Below are 21,598 nucleotides of genomic sequence, written 5' to 3'. Positions count from 1 at the left end.
AGCATGCCTCCAGATCCACCCAGGTTTTACGGATCCACCCAGGCTCAATGTAAAACACAAATATGACAATAAAGCTCCTAATGGCATCAAGGTTGAAATGACACTGGAGCTCCTAAAGAAATTATAAATCTAATGTACACCCAAATTTTTAACAGAAAAGGAGCACGCGTCCAGTTCTGGAAATAAAAATAAAGATGAAACCAGCAACATTTGCCTTTGCAAAATGGAAATTTATTTGCACTTAATGTCCCTTACTGTCACCCTCAGGCCAAACATTATTGCTGTATATGGACCACACCATGCCGTTCTTAGTATTGTGCCATTGCATCTTTCAGATCCTGTGCCTATCAAATGACTCCACAGCAATAACAAACAACAAATGGGACGGTGGATCCCATATAGATTAAGATTTTGCTAGGTTGTTCTGCAACGCATGCAATTTTAGGAACGCCGAAGACACCCAATGTGACTATCTTTTTAATTAGCTTATTTTTGTAACCAAGGACAGACAGTGGCTTGCGGTCATTGCCATCCCATACAAGAACTTGGTCTGTTACCATTTTGTGATGGCAATGGCGATGACAGTGGTTCTGGCAATTGGCTGTTGAAAACACCACAAGTGTGGTTTTGGGCAATTTTTTTACAAGTTTTCTTGAGAAAGATGCGCTTTATAAATGAGTATATGTAATAACCATACATTGTGAGCTGCTTTTTTTTTGTGTGTGTGAAAACCTTCCCAAGGCAGGCTGAAAATAGGTGTTTTCAGAGGGAGACAACATGCCTTTAATGCATTCACTGACCCCTAGCGCCGCCATGACAGACACTGCAGCCACTGGGGTCCCATGTGGATCAGGTGCATTCATGATAGCCAGTAAAGTTTGAATTATCTAGTGATGGCGAATTTCAGGGCTGAAATAAGGAAATATTTGGCCAGTTGGGATGTTTTGTTGGGATCAAATGAACCACAGAATTGAATTAGCTGAAGTCGAAATAAGGAAAGTCTACTGTACTATCAAAACTACAACAAGGGGCTGTGCCCCTCACAAAGAATGCAAGCACACAGCTCAATGCAAACATGTAAACCTAAAATGTTCCTGCAAGAATGAAAGTATCACTCTATAAAACAGCATAATATGAATGGGAATTTTATAATGCGAACATGCACAACTGGCCTTTCCTTCTCAGTATCAAGAAATGTTGCTGGGAATTCCCAGAAAAAGTAGCAATCAAGAGTAAAGAAAGGTAAGTTGCCAATGTTGTCATCAGTGTTTTTTTGTTTCTCTCTTTGTGACTGTGGACATCTTTTTAGCAACAATTATGTCCTTCACTCAGCAAGAAGCAACTAGGCCACCAACTAGTCCTTTTGATGAATGGAGCTGGTGACATGCCGGCCACATACCTTTTGTTTGTCTAGTATTTTCATGGCATAATAGTCCTTGTGCTGTTTGTGCTGGACGAGCATCACCCGCCCAAAGGAGCCAGTCCCTAGAGTCTTGATCCGGTCAAAGTCCTCCAGGCAGGCTGTGTTCTGCAAGTCAACAGCGCAGTCATGTCAATGTAATGACATGCTAGTTCCAGTGCTGCATAGGTGAGGCTTCTCCACACAGCTGTTCTGAGTAGTTGAAAATCTTGGTAAAGTCACTACACATCAACTTGTCCAGTAAGTGGTTCTAGCTGCACACCAGTGTTTTCCGTCAAAATATAATCAAGCACCGTGCTAAAAATGAATGCTCTTTCTTGTGCTAAGATGCTATTTTACGTTAACACTGAAGGAATACTTGAAATGCATGTTTTGCATTGTTTTCACACAATCACCAAAGTGAAAACCATTGAAAGTACATTTTATGAAGGTGACATTAAAACTTGCTGACTGGGTTGTTTGTGCCTCTACTGTTTGGAATAAATCAACAGTGTACATGCAATGTGTACTGTGCTGTACTGCACTGTACTGTACATGCAAAGTGTACTGTGCAATGTGAAAGCAAAACTTATTTCCCAAGAAGGAGCAATGATGCTGTACGTGGCCATTATGGCAAGACACAGAGTGCACCATGACAGTGGCATAGGGTACCACCACTCTACTGCTGAGAAAATCTACACTTTTCATCCACCATCATCACAAACAACATGTACTCATAGATTCGCTTTGGAGGGCAAGACAGGCAAGTACTGCACCTAAACATGGTATTAAATTAAATGCACCGCAAAATGTCATCACTGTGAGAAACTAAAGTGGGAATGAATTTAGCAGGAAGATTTAATTATACCAGGCTCCCTTATTCACGAAAAATTTAGTACTTGCAATATGTGTGCAGTAAAAGTGATGTATCAAGCCAATTTTTCTATCAAAAAGGAAACTTGATCCAACTCTATAAGAAAGCAACATTTATATAATACTGAACATGTGATGTGCAAGAGTCCAATTCACCACTACTATTAGAAATTCATTTTACCTTTTTTTCTACCATTCTAGTAACGAGCTCTTCTACAATTACACCCAAATAGCGACAGCTGTAATGCATATTGCCTACGCTGTTACAACGAATAAGCATATGGGAACACAACAACCAAATTGAAAGTACTGTTCCGGAGTCCATAAAAATCATCCCCACTAGCACAGGATCAACTGCCATTGCAAAAGCACCGACACAGATATTATAAAAACAACTTATCAGCTTTGCCTTGAACTACCATAGCTGCAATCTTAACAGGTAGTTATTTCAACAGCTCTGAAAAAAGTATTTCAGTGTTCGTTTTTTTCCCTGAAGGAACATACCACTGTGCTTTTAAAAGAACATTATATCATAAAGCTCATCCCATCGATGTTATCAGCTGTGCCACGAAGTGCACTAAGTGCTCCCGCATAAACATTGACCACTCAGTGCTCATAATATAGTTCACAAGATAACCAAAGTAGGAAGTTTGAGCATATGTACTTGGATGTTTAATGCTATCATATCCTTGCAGGGAGAACTTATCAATTGTAGTACCCACTGACAACATTAAGAAACTACAAACTTGCACACTAAGTTTATTTCTAGCTTGAAACATATCCAGAATAAACACTACTGCCTTAATTTAAATGGTTGTGAATAGAACAGTTGAAAGAGGTCAGCTGCACATTAGCACTTAGCCACCACACATTTCACAACAACCAAGCAGTGAAGAAGGGTGTGAAATCGCAAGTTACCCTTCTGAAAGTGAACCACATTCTTTTATACTAGCATCTGGCTAAATGTGGAGTGACTACACACATCTGTGTGCCCCCAAGTCGAGAGGACACTGACATTTCAGTTTCTATATTATTGCTCCCCATTCTGGTCGAATACTCAACAGCATATGTTGATACCGCTGAACTTGATTTAGAGTGAACTCGATGAAACTTTTGGCACAAGTATCAGCAAAAGCTTAATTCTTCCACATGTGTTGAAGGCACAAAAACTAATGATATTATGTAAACTGTTATCCACAAAAAAGGAAGTTTCATGTCTTTATCAATTATATTTAAAAAATACTCAGAATCGAAAGCCAAAGCATTTAGCACTAAATGATTAGACATGCCAATGTCTAATCAATGGCATGTCTAAGGATAGCATTCATGGAACTAGAGTCACTGGCTCTAAAATGACCCATTAAATGCTGCATCTGAGGCATAACTGTCTGCAGTAATGGTAAAGAATGTTGTGTTATGAGATAAAGGAGCGCTGCTGCCATGCAAGTTAGCAATGAGGCACTACACAGTGTTCGATTCCTGTTGTTGCACGAGAAAATTGAACTCAATACAGGTCCTTCAGTAAACCAGCACTTAAACCAGCACTTAACCACCACTTATTGAAAATGGTAAATAAGCCTGTTTAGTAGGTCGTCAATGCTGTCATGAACGTATTAGCTAAATATTTTTGTACACACAAGAGCCAGCACTGCTTAAAAAGCCGCCTGCTCCTTCCCTCCACTTTCCGAAATTCGGGCCACTTTCCGTGTATACTGCTACCACATACATGAATGCTAAGGCTATCGGCTAGATATTTATAGACAACACGACTAAGCAGAGCCTCCAATGAAAGAAAGAAATTGGAGAAGCCTCATCAATGATAAGGCAGTGGCACCATCTTGTGGCAAGTTAAAAAGCTACTGTGGCTGTATTATGGCCTCCAACATTGGGAAGTGTGACAGAGAGTTACGCCATCCAATATTTGAGGCCAAGCTGGTACCAGAACTTGGTGCGATTTCAAGAGGAACATGAAAGGCATTGTTCTGCATGGGCACAGCGGTACCACTTCGAGTGTCATGGGAATGACAAAAATGAGGTGAAGGCTGTGAGAGGGTACGGTAGTTGCAGCTTTCTAATTGCCGATTTAACTGCTGATGACACAGTAGCAGTAGAAAGAAGTGGACTGATCCAAACACCCTTCTTGATTGACATTGGCTATTGGCCAATAGCAGCCGCTTCTGGAATCCGCTTTATTTCAAAATAAAGCATCTAGAAGAGAATGAGAAGCAGAATTCTGTTGAAAAGAGAGTAAGGCGAATTCGCACTCCACTTGCGAGCTCTATGCACTGCATATGACAGCAAAACTTGACTGAGATGTTTCCCAGCAGCATATGCTGTCATCTGCAGACTATGTTTTTTCACCACGCCAGAGGGTTGGTTCCCTTTAACATGTGAGTTGTGCTGCAAAGTGGTACCTGTGCTGGATTCAACTCATGGTGACTAAAATTTTTCTTGCCATGTGCTTTATTTACTGAAGTAGATAGAGGGGTAGGTTTGAAAAATCTGTTTGATTAAATTGGCGGTTGCAATACAACAGTTCCACTCACCGAACTAGGACTGGTCCATTTTTGTTCAAAGGACTTCCTGGCCTCTTCAAGGAACCTTTCAACTATAAGAAGAGAAAAAAAGAAATTACAACACAGGTGCATCAGAATAATTGGCCTAAAGTGGTTTAGCAGTGAAATTCAGAGTAACACATACGACTATAAACGCTTACGAAAACTGGATATGTTTATAAGTGCGAGATAGAATGTTGTAAACGGAAGATATGGTACTTTACCACTAATCAAAGTGAAGCAATTCCTTTACAGCATCACTTGTTTAGTAGTGTTAGAGAAACACAAGAAAAAACAGCACCAAATCAGATTTTACCTGCATACTAAACATGTGCAATGAGTAACAAGGGAGTCCTGAAAGTCTGTTCATGCGAAGCGTGGTCTTATAATGAAGTTATTGTGCAAGTTATAATACACAAATTTCTGTTCAAACATTTCTTAATCTCTAAACAACGCTACAGAGTTCAGATGGCTGATGGATGCACTATTGTATGCAATGGCTTGTTTTTGGCATGCTGGAAAATTTGATATTCTTTTTGACGTTTATGTTTGTATGCGACCTGCCATGCTCTTACTCCATGTTTTTAATTATTGATAGCTTGGTTGGCACAAACTTATAAGAAGAATCAAACACACCAGGCTAGTTCAGACACACTTGGAGGATGTGCCAAAAGAAATGGAAGACGATGCAACTATGTGCTGCATGACAGCTTCTTCACTGCTCTCTACACAACAAAACAATGGCATGAGCTCAAATTATAATATAACAGTGGCTGAACAAGGAAGGTTGCTGTAGCGAATGCTTCCACAAGTTCCTTTGTTAAAACATTGGCTTCAACGACATTCCTTGTTCCACCACTGTTGTTATAGTGGGAGAACAGTGTGGCAACTACTAATGTTGCAGCTTGCACCATATCACTGCTTAATTATTCATTCCTTAACACTTTCTAGTTCATAGCATATAATTGCAATATCACCTCAAATGTGGAGCACAGCAGGATCTTTATGTTATGAGAAATGCCATAATTGCAAGGCACTGCTTGCTAAGACCTCACATTTGATAGTGCCAAGCTATTGAAGATATTTAGAAATTGGATGCTCCCAAATCATTGTTATCAATGCAATAACCAGGTACCATTCACAATGTCATTACATAGATGCAAACAAGCACAGAATGTGCTGCAGATATAAACACGAAATAAAAGAATAACTTAACCTAGAAGGCCTTGCACAGGCTGCCTTTTGTTATTCTTACTCTGTGAATAAAGGTAACATGACAGCAAATATCTTTTCTTTTTTCATCATGTACATTACAGCGCTGTGATCAAAGCGTACAGCTGCAGTGCTCTCAAACCCAAATTTTCATTCAAGCATTATAGGAAATCCACCTACACTGTGCTTGAAGCACTGGCACAGTTTTCAGGGTGCCTGCCCAACTTCTTGATGTATTTTGTCAACTGATAATGGTACCATCAGCACCGCCTTGAAATTATGTGATCCAATTGCAAGCACACATCATTTCTGTGTGCGGCCTACTTTTTCTTAGATAGATCCTGCCAACAACCTCATCAGATGTATAAGTCAAGAAATTAGCGCCATTAAGAATGTACTCACCTGCAAATACCCCCTGGCACAGCTAAACCTAAACGTTGAGGAAGGCTCAGCTAAACTAAACTCCTTCAGCACTTAACACCAGGCAATACCACTGCTTTCTCAGTGTGCCAAAAAATGTGAATTATATAACTAGGAGTTGACAAAACACCAGGCAAAGAAGCATTCCTTATTAAAATTGTGGGCAAGCAGTCAATGACCGATTAAATTCTGTCAGACCGCATGACTAAAGGCATGCAAGAGACTACAAAGGTGTCCACATTATTTTGCAAGCATTAAACAACAAAATGCCATTCAAGCAAATGAGCATATTTGCATAATGAACAAAATTTTTTTGCATTCTTGCACATATGTGTAAAAATGCCACTTAAGACTGCAGTATTGAGCATGAGAAAAGAGCATGGATGTAGGTTCTCGCTTCATGTTCATGTCCTGTAACTCAGATTTATGCAGTTTATGTACCCAATGCAATTCTATGCAAGTGAACCCTTTTCCTGTAACCAAAAGCATATTAAATAACAGCACCCAATGAATGCAGTACCTCAAAGAGACACAAAAGGCAAATATTAAGTCGAGCTAGATTGGAAGATTACGCTTCTGTAATGCCAAATTTTTCATTCGTAATGAAAACCAAGCGTTTGTAAGCGAGAAAATGATGAAAATAGAAAAACGGAGCGATCTGTTGTCAACTATGGTACTTCTTATGTGTGGTGTCAGCACCCTTCATGCACAGAGAGCAGCCCCAACCACACCCCTCATCCACAGAAGACAGCCCTAGCTGAACTGGCCACGGTCCAGACTGAACAGCATCGCTTTTCTCTGTTTACAATGGCCCAGACTGCAATGTGTGGCAATTGACCACCCTGTTGGCTCCGTAACTGGTAACCTGAACCTAAGCAGAGCCACAGAGCGACTCACACAAGCTGAACACCTACACCCACCAAGCAGTACAGCTTCGTATATAGAGCAAAACAAAGTCTACAAAAGACATTACAACGGCATAGAGGGTGGTCATGTGGAAGTGACGTCAAGTCCTCCACTTTGAAGTGGGCAGTTCAATTGAGATGCAGGCGTGGGACCATTGACGACAATTTCCTAGGCAAAAGATTGATGTGATGGCATGCAAAAAATGATGAGACTTCTAGACGATTACTCTGTCAATACAGCTCGACATAATACTTTCCATTAGTGCCCCTTAAAAACACTGGATTACATGAAGCGTTTCTACCAACTCTCTAAACAAACCTTTCATATGAACAAGCAGAGTAAGCCAGTGCATTATGTCTGCACAGTCTTGACTAGTTCGCAAAACGTTATGAATTTTATTTGTTAAATAATCCAATTTAGGTTTGGCACAATCAAAGCACAGGGTCCAAGGGTACACTCACAAGAATGAGCTTCTCAAGCCCTGTAGACAAGTAAGGTGTAATGACGTGTGCATCTGCAGGTATGTGTATTTGGCACAACTCAGGATGTGGACAGTGATTTCTGCAATGGAGTACTTTGGACATGGCAAGGAAAACCACCAAGCAATGCTGTGCAAAGTGCAATGCAGGTGGGCATGCAAGAGCAAGGATATGCAACAATCCTTGTAGCTGCAAGGTGCCCCCCGAAATTGTTCCAAGAATAATGCTGCTCCTGAATTAGGCTCTTGATTCGCATGCCATGTTACAGCTTCTTAAACAATTAGTACAACAATGCTGAGATAACGGAAACGTGACTATCCACAGTAGTTAATTTTTACATAACCTAAAGCAAATGAAATATGTTGAGGAAAAACTGAAAGCAACTCTTCTTGATGCATACTAGTAATGACTGACTAATGGCACTCATAATGGCAGCAACACTTTCACTAATTAAAAGTGATGATGTTTATGGTTATTGCCTGTGGACAGCGCTCTTTAATACATAGGCCCTTTCCTCTCTCGTACTATTACCGAATAGTATGTATTTATAGTTGCACGCTAAGGTCACCTATCATGCTGGCCTCCAATGACTTTCAGCAACTTTTAACGTCTGGAAACATCAGTATTCTCTTTGAGATAAACTGTAATGCATTTCCCACTCTATTACTCCTCCTCCCTTTCCCTTAGTTAACTACCACAAACCCTAGTGGAGTCACTATACAATACCTAGCTGCTGCAGCCAAGCTTACCAAAGCTTTACAATTAAACCAAAAGGAGCATAACTGATGCTTCAAGCACTCTGCAGACTTCAGCCAAGAAAGCTTTCCAAAAGAAGAAAGTCCTCTGATAATTGGAAGGAATTAAGCAGCTGGGAGCTACTGGAATAAGAAATGGCAGACAGCACCTTTTCTCATAGTCAAGAGCCAGCAAACGTATGTTAGTACAAGAGTGGCAAGGCGGGCGGTATGGGGTGTGGAAAGTGCAAAAAGGCAGCTGCCGGACGCAGGGAGGGGGCAGGCAGCAGCCCACCTGACACGATGCCACTGCTCTTGAATGGAGCGGGCTTTGATTGCGTTGGCGTGGCGCCCCCTACAAAGGGACAGACACAGGATGTGACATGGGGAAAACACAACTGCAGGTTCCACACACACACATATACACAACAATCTTGCATTGCATATTTGCACGCAAAGTGTGGTAGGGTGCGGGAGGTGTTCGCAATGTGGGAAACACCAAGGGGATCAGATGCTATCCAGTATGGTAAAAAACAAGATTTTTTTCCCTCCTTCATTTAACTTGTTGGAACATGATTGAGCAGACACTGGATCATATGGTGGAGCTTCTGCCACATCAGTGGCACTGAAGAGCTAGGAGCTCTCTTGTCCTCAAAATCTACAGCTTTGGTGTGTGCACTATAATAGCACTATGACATGGCCAATCAGCAGAGCCCCGATTGCTTTTGTGGCAATTAGGGTAGTTGTTACCCATACAATATCTTGCCCTGTCAGTACGAAATTCGCTGAATACTTGATTTCGCAACTGGTTACATTACATGTGAGCTGAAACACAAGCAAATAACATGCGGCCATTTTCGACACATAACTAACTCTCGCAGATGACAGTCGTGTAGCGCATCGGATAGAGTATATACGACGACGAGGTAACGCAGCGTACAGGCGCGTCAGTGTGATCTGTCGAGGACAAGGGAGGACGAGGGCACGGGAGCATGCAGCGCCGTTTTCATCCGAGCCCTAGTCGAGAAACGGTGCCCCGAGCCAAGAATAGGCGAGCCGGCGAGAGGCGCGACTGTGCGGAAAGAGTTATAAGGGGAACACACACACGGCACCCTAGCGGCGCCGGGTTGGAGCGACCCGGCCGAGATAGTGGGCAGCACGAGAAGTGAACAAGGAGCGTGACAACACGGCGATGGTGACACCGGCGTGGCGCTGTCTCGACTGACGCGCTCGCATGTCACGAAGGCCCGCGACAACGCATCCGCTGGATTTTTACTGCGTCGAGAAAGGCGTACGCTGCAGTGTGGGCGGGCGCTCTACTGACGGTCACCTCAAAGTCGGAGGTTCCAAACCACGTCACAGCGACAAAGGGCGTTTCGCTCGCTTTTCGGTGTGTCCACATGCGTTCTGCAATGCTCCCAGTGCCGCAGCGACGGTAAAACCAGTCCACGCTGGCGGAGCTCTCGGCGTCAAACGGAGATTACGTCGGCGTGCACTGTCATTGGGGTCGCGCCGGAAGAGGTGAAAATAAATGTCTTGCCGAGTAAACCAATCCAGCCACACGTTCAATTACGCCACAGCATGGCGGAAATCAGCGCTTAAGGTCTCCCTTCATTGGTAGGGGCCTCACAGGGCGGCGACAGTATATATAAGCGAAAAGACACAAGCAACTGGGATGGAAATGTAGAGGCCGAGGGAAGTCTGCTTGGTCAAAACGGCTGCCTGCTCAGCTTAGTACGGCCGGCTGGAGCCCTATGTCTTGGATACCCTCGTTCAAGAGACTGCCCAGGCGCCACACTTTCGAAACGGGCCAGCAGATCTCGGAAGGAACGTCTGACTGGAACCTTGACGACGGCGCACTGAAGACATCGACTTGGACCGCACCGCAAGAGATGTAGAACAAGGCTCGTCTGGTGCAAGGCAGGCAAATAGCAGCGTGTGTTAACAATGGAGAACATAAACAAAGCGTGGCTTCTAACAACGCAAGGGGTTTTCCCGTTGTTCTCGAAAACATCTAACCATACACAGAGACATTACGCAAGAACTGTGGTGGAAGGCCATAGTCGAAGTCGAGACCATTTAATCAAACTTATGTAGACCACCGTAACAACATGAAAACAAACAAAATAAGTGCGCTGCCCTTAGGCGGTAGGGGCAAGTGAGCGAACAAGCGAAGTGCCTCGTGTATTCATTGGTTTCGATTTTACACAGGGAAGCACGTGGCAACATGGTCTGCGCTTCACAGGGATGTGAAAAGGAAAGGTGAAATAATGGGAAGTGGCGTTATAAGTAAATACCGTCAAATACAGGTGAAATTTGCTTTAAATGTATTACTTTCAATATTTTGCCATTTACCCACTATGGAAGATTACAAAACACCCAAACGTAAAACCGACGTTGCACGTGGCATCGTGTCAGTACGGTAGCTTAGAAAGGGTGAGCGCGTCAAATTTCCGTTGCCTTCCGTTATCCTGCACTGCGTCTCCAAAAGGAATCAAGGCAACCCGCCCACGGCGGTGGCTCGGTGGCGCTTCCGCCGGTGGGCGCGGACGCGTCAGCCCTGTAAAGCACTCCCTCGCAGCAGTGGCGTTTCCGTGCCCGTGACAGAACCACGACTGGCGAAAATTACAGCAATGCCCCGGTTCAGCATCCCTCAAGGATCGTGGCACACTCCAAGGTGTTGCCACAACTAAAGAGGCCCACGACGAACGAGACACCCAGAAAAGGTGCGGCTGTCCAAACGACAGCGCGGCCTCGCGGCGGTTGCGCCGTTGGCGGGATTCCGCCAAACCGTGCGCGCACGAGAAAAAGGATGGGCGTTGATCCATACGCGTGGCTTGAGGGTTGGGCGGCGGGCCAGGCAGGCAGATACAGGGTGGTGGCACTCTCGAAACGACTCGTTTCACCGTTTCGGAAACACCTTTATCGCACCCATCCCCGGTGTTATGGCCCAAGGTACTCGAAAGCCATGTTACGTCCCGAAATTAATGTGGCGCTTGTGATGTCTATCGGCTTCTTCAAGGCGCCAAATTATCCATATTTTACAGACTGTATATCTCGCTAAACTGCATGCTTGCGTGCGCTCGCTTTCAGCCGGTACGGCATACTGCATTTAATGCGAGACACGACCTCTGCTACTAATGAAAATATGATCCTTCTGAAGTGCCAGCCACGCCACCATCTGTTTTTTTTTTTGCTTTCTTTTTTTTTTTGCAGTGTCATACACAAAAAGCCTCGCGCTTATAGCATGCGCCACGCTTCCGGCCCTCGGTTAGTTTACACAGCCGAAGCAGGCAGATGGTCGCGACGGCAGCACATGATGGCTAAGCTGATCATGTTTGCGTTCACGGGGTTAAGCAACACTTGCAACACTTTGGCCAATATGTGGTACAACAAAGGGAGTCGCGGCGGCTGTAGTGAACTACAATGCCATCGCCTCACGCGAACTTTGTTGTGCACAGCAATGCGGCAGCAGTCGGCACGTAGCTGCGTTCCACATACGTTTCCGGTGACGCCGAAACAGTGCGGTAGCTATCACAGTGGCTAGAGGGTCAACTATAGTGTAATACCCGTGTCACACGGGCGTATGGAATGCCTTCCAACCGATAGTTGGCTCAAAGGTCAACTTCGAGCTGCTACACGGGCGGTTTCGAAGGCCGCCGAGTCAATAGTCTACCGAGTCAACTCTTATCGAAATCTCGATGGCCTTTGAGCAACGGAAGCGGAAACTGTACGAACATGCTCTGTCGTTCACAGTGTGCTCGTACTATCGGTTAGAAAGAACAAATCAAACCAAAATGCTCTAAAAAATACTATATATGTGTTATTAATTATTCAATAAAGTATTTTTGCCACTTCATATGTGCGAACTGCACATACTCTCAACAGCAACATGCAGCGACGCAAACGTTGCCGCAGTTTCGCTACTCAACAACTTAAGAACTAAACATATATCTATGGCAATGAATAAACATTTTTTTTTATGGATAAACAAACATAAAAGAAATTATAGGGCTTTTAAGTGGTTTTAATGTTGCTTAACTTTTCGTGGCATAAAAACGGAAATAAGGATCCGCAGCGCCACTCAATTTTACGAGAAACGCCTGAACCACTCAACGGCCTTTCGAAAGTGCCGTGCAGCAGCGCGACAACTGCTTTGAGTCGATAGAGTTGTCGTATTTCGAAGGCCGTCGACTGGAAGGCCTTCCAAATGTGCCCGTGTGACACAGGTATAAATCACATTTACAACGCTATGCTCGACTCACGCGAGTGTACCACAATATCGTGCGCAACATAAATAAAAAACCTGCTTATCATAAAGTACATAGTAAAGCAGCTACGCGCGTGGGCTGTAGTCAACGCGACCTTTTAATTGGAGCCGACGTCGCGTCGCGTGACTACTATGCAAATTCACAGTGGTGACGTAAACGCACAAGCGACCGCGCCGCCAAGCAGAGTGGATAGCGCTGAAGCTTGGCAAACAAACTCATTCGCTGTGAAACATATGTGCGACGACTGCAGCGCCAAAATAATCCGCCCTCGGTCATCGAAAGACGTGACGGCAACCTTCCGCGTGCTTCGCACTGGTCGCTCTCGCTCACGTGCTCTCTGGACTTGACCATTTCCGCGACCTCGATTGTCTTTGCATCGAGCGCATCAACGCGTCTCCTCGCTCAGGGGCCGTTATACATCGCACCCCTCCGTCGACCTGCGTCTCGAAACAAAGCTCCAACCTCACTTCTCTGGCCCGCGCTCACGCCAGACCCGCGGCGCAAACACGTGCTGCACACGCCAACGCGCTTCAAGAAGGCAGAAAATATTCGTCGAAACTGTGATGTGGCTTCCTAGCGCATCAGTCGAGTGCCCACGGCGGGGTCCAAGAACTCGCGTTCGGATGGGAATCGAACTAGCTTGTGTGGAAGGGGAAATTCGCACTGCACTTTTATTTATTTATTCGTTGCCTACATTTCGCCCGTTGCATTGCAATAGGGGGTTTACAAAAAAACAACATTCGGTGTGCGCCAAGTGAGACGGTGCATTGTATCGAAGTGTTTCAGATGTCTAAACACACGGAACAAAATTTGCGTTTTGTTCAGGTTCTGCAATACACTTCATAAACGCTCTGGCCCCTGCGCCATTAAACACCACACATCATCATCATCAACGCTTCATAAAGGCTCATGAAAAAAGAAAAAGGCAAAGAAAGAAACAAAAAAGAGAGAGAGACCACATAGCTTACTGCTCCTTGCTTTTACACGCACAACATACAGGGTGTTTTTTTTTTAGCTGCACCAAATTCTTTAAAGTTTGCCTGCCTATGGCAGATAGCACAAATCTAACCTTTGACCTAAATTACTCGATGAGGCACTCATTACTTGTAGGAGAATCAAAATGTTCAGTCACATAATTAACGTAACTACACTAACTTACTTTTTCATTCATTACCTTACGCCACATATTTCAATCTACGAATTATAGCCGCCGAGTTCGCACAGCGTTATCCACGTGGAACGAATTCTCCAGACAGCACCAGTTCGGAGATATTAATTTTCAAAGTGTCCGTCGAAATGCATTGGCGTTCCAGTTACTTGCTTTAAGAAACCGCTGTTTTATGCATTGACGCACAAAAGTAATCTCTAAAGAATTTGGTGCGGCTAAAAAAACACACCCTGTATACTGAATTAGCCAGTTACATACCGGAAAATGGTTGCTTCGAACTGGCTCTGCTACGCTACATAGTTGTGCTCCCCAAAGCAAGGCACTGCCCGGCCAGGTGGAAAGTGCGCGCATGTGTGCACGGCGTGACGCGACCTCTACAAGCGCGAGCGGTAAGAGGCGGCCGTCTCGTTCTTACGCACAGCTCAATACAACACACACGTGTGGAGACTCGCTCTTTTCCGCCCACGTCGCATGCATCACAGCACCGAAACACAGTTTCGACCGAAAGGTGAAGCATCGATTGCGACAGCAAATTAGTGGACAGCTATAGCTATACGAAGCAAGGATAGTACTTTTATCGGCCGCATAAACTTGTAAACATAGGCACACTAAATAAATTAACAAGCACGGTGTCACGCGCGCACAAGCAAACGTGAGCACATCTCACGCGACGACGCGGAAACTCGCTCTCAAAACGCCGAAGCGAAAAAGCGCGGCAGCAGCAACGAGCGAATTGAGTTTCGTGCTGCGCCTCGCGTCAACGCGAAGCCGCGAAAGCAAAGCGCGCGGCCGGACTCGGTCGCCGGCTCAGATGGCTTTCTGGCGGCGAGGAGTTACGGAGTCGCCATCTATCGGAAGCGCCTCGCTGACGTAGTATGAGGGATCACGCGGCGCGCTCCTCATAGGTTTTGCTGTCAGAGCTCACTGAAAACACCACGCGCGAGCTCTCCCGAACATTTCTGTAAGTACTTTCGAAACGAAAGAAGTTTTTTTACTCTCTAAATAATAATCTTGGGCAAACTGAAAGCACACAATCGTTTACAGACGCTATCTCTTTACCGAATACGTACAGTGAACGCCACTGCTCGCGGTCGCCGCGATGGAGTTTCCCGAACCGGCTTCTTGCGTGAAAGGTAGGTAAACGCTGAGAGCAAACTATGTGAAATATGTTATTATAGTGTTTGTATAACTAAGTGGAGCATAATAGAACGAAGCCTCAATGCAGCGATCGCGCAGATTCGCAGCGACCGACTGCGCGTCTACATACTTGTCCGCGCACTGTTTCGCTTTCTCCGCGCGCGCATTTTCGCACCGTGCCATGAGCTTCAGGCCGCAGAATATGAGCATTTGACAGTATACAAGCAACCATTGTTGCGTGGGCGCTATCAGAGCTGTTCAAAAATAATTTCACTGTAGAGACTTCGACGCCTACTGGGACTGTGATGTGCCGTCGCCACGATTCCATCTTTTTTTTTTCTTTAAATTCTTTCACCTTTCAATATTATTTCTCGAGTTGCGTCGCACTGTATGTTTATCGGTGTTCTCAGCGTGCAATTTCCCGTTGCTCCTTTTTTGTAATCCAGTGCATTAATTCATAACACAAATATGACCATATGCCATGCTTTTTTTAAACGTTCTTCTTACCGCTGCCTTTCCACTCCACTGAACTTGCCAGTATCTATAGTATCGAAAAGTTCATAGACCAAACCGTCATGACATTAGTCGGGCAGCGGACTCGGGCGAGCGTCTCAGTGCGCGTTTTCAGAACATCGCAGACCGGGCGCCGTAGCAGAAATCTTCCTCGCGTCTGTGCTTGCTGCATACCCGAGTTGTAGCCGATGACTATTTGCCTGTTTTATGTTTCGCGAGCCAAGCTTCACGCAGCTTCTTGTCCTGTGGCGACGTGTGAATAAGGCTGACACCGGCCTCCGTTACGTGCGTTCGGTCCTGCGGCACCGAGCAGTAGCCTACCATGTTGCGCGCCTTCAAAGGCAGTCACTACCTATTGTAGTGCTTTCAAGCGTTGTAAAGGAGACACTCGAAGCGGGAAAATTTCGCCACTAAATGAGGATCGCAGCGTACGAGGGAATTTAAACTCGTTTTCAGCTCGCTTCGGCGCTCCCGAAGCAGCCGACGCGGCCGCTATGTCCACGTGATCCCTCCTGGCACGTCACGCCGACGGTGGCGCCAGCTTTTCCAGTGGTGGAGCTCGAGGCCCCGGGCGAGCACGCCGCGCGGCCGCCCGGAGGACAACACCTCCCCCCCACCCCCCCACCCCCAGCATCCTTGCGCGCGACGGAAGACGGCGCGCTTCCTCTCCGCTTCCCGCGCTTACGTGCGCGAGATTGAGCCGCGATGGGCGGCTCACCCTCGCGCGCTTTCACTCGCTCATGCAGCACACGGCTCGAGGAGACGATTTCATCGCTCCTGGAATGCGTGCGGAACCGGCGAACAAGCAGCCGCGGCGCCGATTACGAAGGCCGAAAGGCCGTCGCAGCGCACGCGACTAGCGCTCAACTGAAGCTGCCCTGGTCGTCGGAGAGAGTGGGAGCATAGATGGGGGCAGGAGCCGAAGCGCGACTGAGCAAGACCGCACCAAGCGAGCCTATGTACCCACCACGCTGCGAGTGCCCTCCCGTTCTGTGCCCTTCCACTCCGCCGCGAGTCGGCCCGGCATTGTAACTATATCTTCAGGATCGGCGCACGTATGGGGAGCGCTTAACTCCTGCTTCACCTCTGCCGCGGGTCGCCCCGGCATTGCACTATCGTCGGGATTTTGTGTCTACACACGGACACGAAATACTCGGATCCTCGGAGAAGTAGCCCTTAACAGATTCGCTGTAAAAACAAAGCCAGAATGCGCTGGTGGCGGAATCACCTTTTCTCTCTCCTGTGGCACAGACTCGAAGCGCGCCCGCCGGCTACAACTCCGTGTGTCTCCGGAACTGCAGATGCCAAGTTCGATTTTCTACAGAAGCGTACATAACATACCCAGACCCTCGTGCTCCCGGAATCCGGGTATACCTCACCATAGCGAAGTCGTCTCATTCGAAGTCTTAACATCGCACAGTCGTCATCCATTGTGCACCTTTCATTTGCAATTCCAACCCATTCCCCTCCTCTCTCGTCACATGTCGCTTTTTCCCTGCTTCCTGTATCCGAAGGCAAATACTCCAGTCAGACACTTACCGTGCAGGTGACCACTCGCCTAATGACATGATCAGCGCCGCTATCCTTCATCCGTCTCAATCTGAATATCCCCTACTCACGTTTAATTGCTGTATCCCCTGCGCGTGTACTTATTCTTAAGTTATTCGCCTAAATTTACCTCTCTTTTTGCTTTTGTTGGGCTAGTTCATATACTTTTTTCTTGGTGTAATAAAAAGCGAATAAAAGCTTCTATCCGTCCAGTCAATTGTTCAAATCTGCGCTTTCTTACATTACTTTAAATTGCTTGATGTGCGGTTTTCGCGTAAAACTGCATCTGCAAACGCAATAGATACCGCGTCAGCATCGTGGCGGTGCTCGGTCCCACAAAACATGGCAGACTAGTAGGTAAAACACGACAGAAGCGTCAGCCAGTAGGAGTCGCACATAGTGATAATTGCAACCTGATTATTCGTTAAATTTGGAAGTTTAGTGTAGGTCCGTGCTCGGTAAAATAAAGAAAAGAACGCGAGAAAACAAAGGCAAGAGTTCCAGTTACTATACACGCGAGTGCGCAAACACGAAGAAGGGCGCATCGCATATAGCTGCGCGGCCGATATGGCCTCGTTTCGTAGACCTCCCGAGGCTTCGCCAGTTGTGTGCACATAGATACAAAATGGGTGGGGCAGTGTTTCCCGGTGTCTCGCCGTAGCTGTGAGGAAAACAATTTTCCACTTGAACGCACCTTCTACTACAATATAGAGTCGCCACGAGTTTTGCCTCAGCTCTTCCCTTTTCTTTAAATATAACCGAACAACAAACTGCACGCTAAATCCGAACTCAGCGCACAGTGAGAACGCCACGGCACGCGCTGCTGGCACCTGCTGTGGCATGAGAGAGTGTCGCAAGGTCTTGGGCAAGGTCTGCAATCAGCGGCTGCTACAACCGTATACCTTCAACAGACCTCAAAGCAATATGCACAAAAACAGACAACTTCTTTGTTCTATTCTTAACGCCGGAGCATGGTTATACGGACAGGAAACGAACGAAGCAGACGCTGCCACCCCTGCCACCCAATGATAACCGCTGGAGGACGCCCTCGGAGGACGGCCGTAGAAGTGAAAATGCCCACGTCGCAGCTGCATGCCGGTCCTCGAATTGACACGCCTACAGATCGCTAACTGACGACGCCACACCAAACATCAGAAGCTAACAACAGACGATTCGGATGACCTAAAAGGTTCACGGTTTTGCAAACAAGATACTTTATCCCAGTGGGTCAGATAGAGGGAAACGTTCAAGTAAGATGAGGAACATTGGTGGCCCAGAATATATTTTACTACTTATCCGCTGCCCACTATACATGATCCACCAAGAGACATGGTACCATATATTCGACCCAACTGTCCACTTGGCGGGCGCCCACACACACACGCGCGCGCGCAAATATATATATATATATATATATATATATATATATATATATATATATATATATATATATATATATATATATATATATCGGGGGAAAAGTCCGAGGACACCTAAGCACTTAATGAGTTGTGCATGCGAGAGCATAAACGTCCAATTGAACGCCGCTGAGCAGTCCTTAAGCCCAGACCACACGTACGCTTGCGGACGCGCGCAAGCTCGCGTTCACGCGCCCACGCATGCGCAGACGGTGCAGCATGGCTCGTACGCGTCGAAACGCGGCGTGATCTCGAGGAACAGCTCCGCTCTGTTCGAGCGCTTCGGTTGACTCGCGTCGGCGCGCCTAGCTACGCAGCTACGGCGCGAAACGTTCAACTCTCGGTGAAGCAGATTTATATCATGCAAGAAAGTGGTTCTTCTTTCCTTTTTACGCTACTCTAACAGCTATAAAAATATTACAATTACGTTTATATAGATTGAAGCATTTTGAAACACTGTCAATAACAAAGTACGAAGCGGTGCCCACCAAGGCGCCTGTGTCAGCCCAGTGAGCGCGCGCTGTCGCGCGTCTTTGTGGATGCAAACCGCCAATACTCGCGAGGCGCGGCAGGCGCTAGGCGCGCGGACGCGAGCTTACGCGCGTCCGCAAGCGTACGTGTGGTCTCGGCTTTAGAGTTATGAACTCATTCGCGGGCAAGCGAGTGCGTTGAGACGCTTGGCGCGTTTTGATTTAGCCTTAACGAGGCCAAACGCTAAGGCCACGTCATATAGGAGGGATCATTACGTCAGGCAGCCATCCTTGGCAAGCGAACGCTCCGTGGAGCCACAGTGGGGGCCCAACACGTGACCTCCTGCGTCGAGATCACGGAGGAAGAATCGAGGTTTGATAAGTTCGGTTCCCAGTAGATATGCCAGCACTTTTTATTCGGTGCGCGCTTCTTCAGCTGCCCTGCCGTAGCTCCGGCTGCGGAACGGGAACACTAAACGCAACCGCGAACTTTAACGTGCGATCACGTGTTGAGCCAACAAGTTGGCATCAATCGCGTTGCTGTATACTCCCTCCTATCATTTTCCTTCCTGAGTGGCTAGAACGCAGGCGAGAGCTTGCGCGGACAAGGAACGCGCGGATAACACAGGCTTCCGAGAGCGAGGGCGACGTGGAGTCCCGGCGACGCCCTCTCCCCTCACGATACACCTGCGCGCTGCTGCAGGTGTTCGCCCGCTCTGCTCGGCCAACGAGCGCTCTCGTGACGCGGCGTCGCAGATAACGGGAATTCAGGCGCCGTTTCGCTGCTACAGACGCCGGCTTTTTAGCTCAATAAACCGTTTGACTCTATCGCATAAGAAAAAGAAAGAAGAGAAAGGACAAAGGGAAAAAAAAAGCCTGCGATGCGTAAGCAGTTCGGAGAAAATGGGCGGGCGAAAAGTGGCGAAAAATACTCGCTAAGTAGGGATCTGCCGCGTGGAAAAGACCCGCGTCAGGATCGGCCAACGACTCCACGTGAGAAAACGCAAAGGCGCTACTTCGGCGCCACAGCACACACATGGTCGCCGCTGGAGAACGCTGCGCGTTGTTGCAGGACCCAGGCGTACAGAGGGGTCCGTTCTGCGAGGGCGTTTCTAGCGCGCGCGCACGCAGAGCGTTGGGAGCGTCGCCAAAAGACGCGATAACGAAGCGCCGACACGCCCACTGCGCTTGCGTTGCCGCAGCCTCCAGGCCGTCTTTTTTGCTTTTCCTTGACATCAAGCCGGAAGACATGTGCCACACGTGCTCGCCGTGTGCACACCTTTACGGTGGCTGGAGCATTGCCGCAAGGCGGTGTATGTGCACCGCGTTCCTCCTGCATGCAGCGCGCATTGTCCACTGATCTGTTCGCAGTGACTCGCGGATTCAGCAGCAGCGATTCAGCGCTAGACACGTCTGCAAAACTGCCTTGCTGCTTAAAGCTGGCCTTAAACACTGCGCACTCAAGTACAGTCACCCTACAGTTCCGTAATAATTTAGTCAAACATGGCGGTCGCTCTAGGCTTCTCTTACGGTCACGCACACATCCACCTCGATCAGCGTCACTCACCATTCACACAATACGGACATTACGCTGCAAAAGCACGCAAGGAAGACACGAACAGTGACACACAACCGGAACAAAGACCAAGTTTCGCCAACACGTTGCGGTAGGTACAAAAGAAGCAATATCTTATAAGTCCAACTGCGTATAATTTGGAAGTAAAAAGTACATTGCAGAGGTCTGCGCACACAAAGGGGACTCCAGAATTGACCGAAGCGGCTTCGTATGTCTCAGATCTAAGCTAAGGTTACCGTGGTTGCTCAGTGGCTATGGTGTTGGGCTGCTGAGCGCGACGTCCCGGGATCGAATCCCGGCGGCCATATTTCGATGGGGGGCGAAATGGAAAACGCGCGCGTACGATCAACTAGCCCACCAGTTCGCCCCGATCAAAACGTGCACGGTTTATACCGTGGGCGGGTGCACCCGTTTCCTCTCTTTCGTAAACACATACGTGCGCTGTGGCGTATGTCATCCAGCAACGAAAACGATTTGTCTTGTCCGACAAGAGCTGTCGAGATCACCGGCGAGTGCAGAAAACGAGCTGCGCACCGGTGCGTGCACACAGCACGCGCCTGTGCCGCAATGACGGCAGGGTCAGGGCGCAGCCACTGGGGCAGCCGCTATTCGAAAGAGGTCAAGGAAAGCGAAGAGGGGCCGCACTCTGCCGGAATGCTCCTTCCGACAAGCCCGCCCATCTGCAGCGTTTTGCCAGCGCTATACGTGCAATGCGGTATACGATACTACACCTCTTGCAAGAAATGAAGGCAACTGCGAGTTAGCTATACACTTTATATGGTATCGCAAAAAAACACAACAAAGATAACGAAATGAGTGTGTCGGGTGCAAGACCCGACTCAACAAAGAGCGCCTTGACAGGCAATACAATTCACCTGCGCGGCGTTCAAACACGCGTGACGAAAACGCTCGGGCAGCG

The 21,598-nt window shown here is 47.1% G+C and overlaps 1 protein-coding gene across 9 annotated transcripts in view; it reads right to left on the bottom strand.

The window, feature by feature from the left end:
* Positions 1-21,598, bottom strand: part of Pka-C1 (Protein kinase, cAMP-dependent, catalytic subunit 1) — a 469,154-nt gene that overhangs the window by 54,336 nt on the left and 393,220 nt on the right. For 7 of the 9 annotated variants that reach the window (XM_075671434.1, XM_075671435.1, XM_075671437.1 and 4 more), the window contains 2 exons: positions 4,819-4,880; positions 1,400-1,528 (listed from right to left, as the gene is read on the bottom strand). In XM_075671434.1, coding sequence (XP_075527549.1) covers positions 1,400-1,528; positions 4,819-4,880 — 191 coding nt within the window. Of the gene's footprint in view, positions 1-1,399; positions 1,529-4,818; positions 4,881-8,873; positions 8,934-21,598 lie in introns of all 9 variants that reach the window. The other 2 variants (XM_075671443.1, XM_075671441.1) reach the window with 1 other exon arrangement.

This window comes from Dermacentor variabilis, chromosome 10 (assembly GCF_050947875.1).
Source record: "Dermacentor variabilis isolate Ectoservices chromosome 10, ASM5094787v1, whole genome shotgun sequence".
NCBI classification, from domain to species: Eukaryota; Metazoa; Arthropoda; class Arachnida; order Ixodida; family Ixodidae; genus Dermacentor; species Dermacentor variabilis.
Note: the sequence above shows the minus strand (reverse complement) of the source record. Positions and strands in the feature narration are given on the sequence as shown.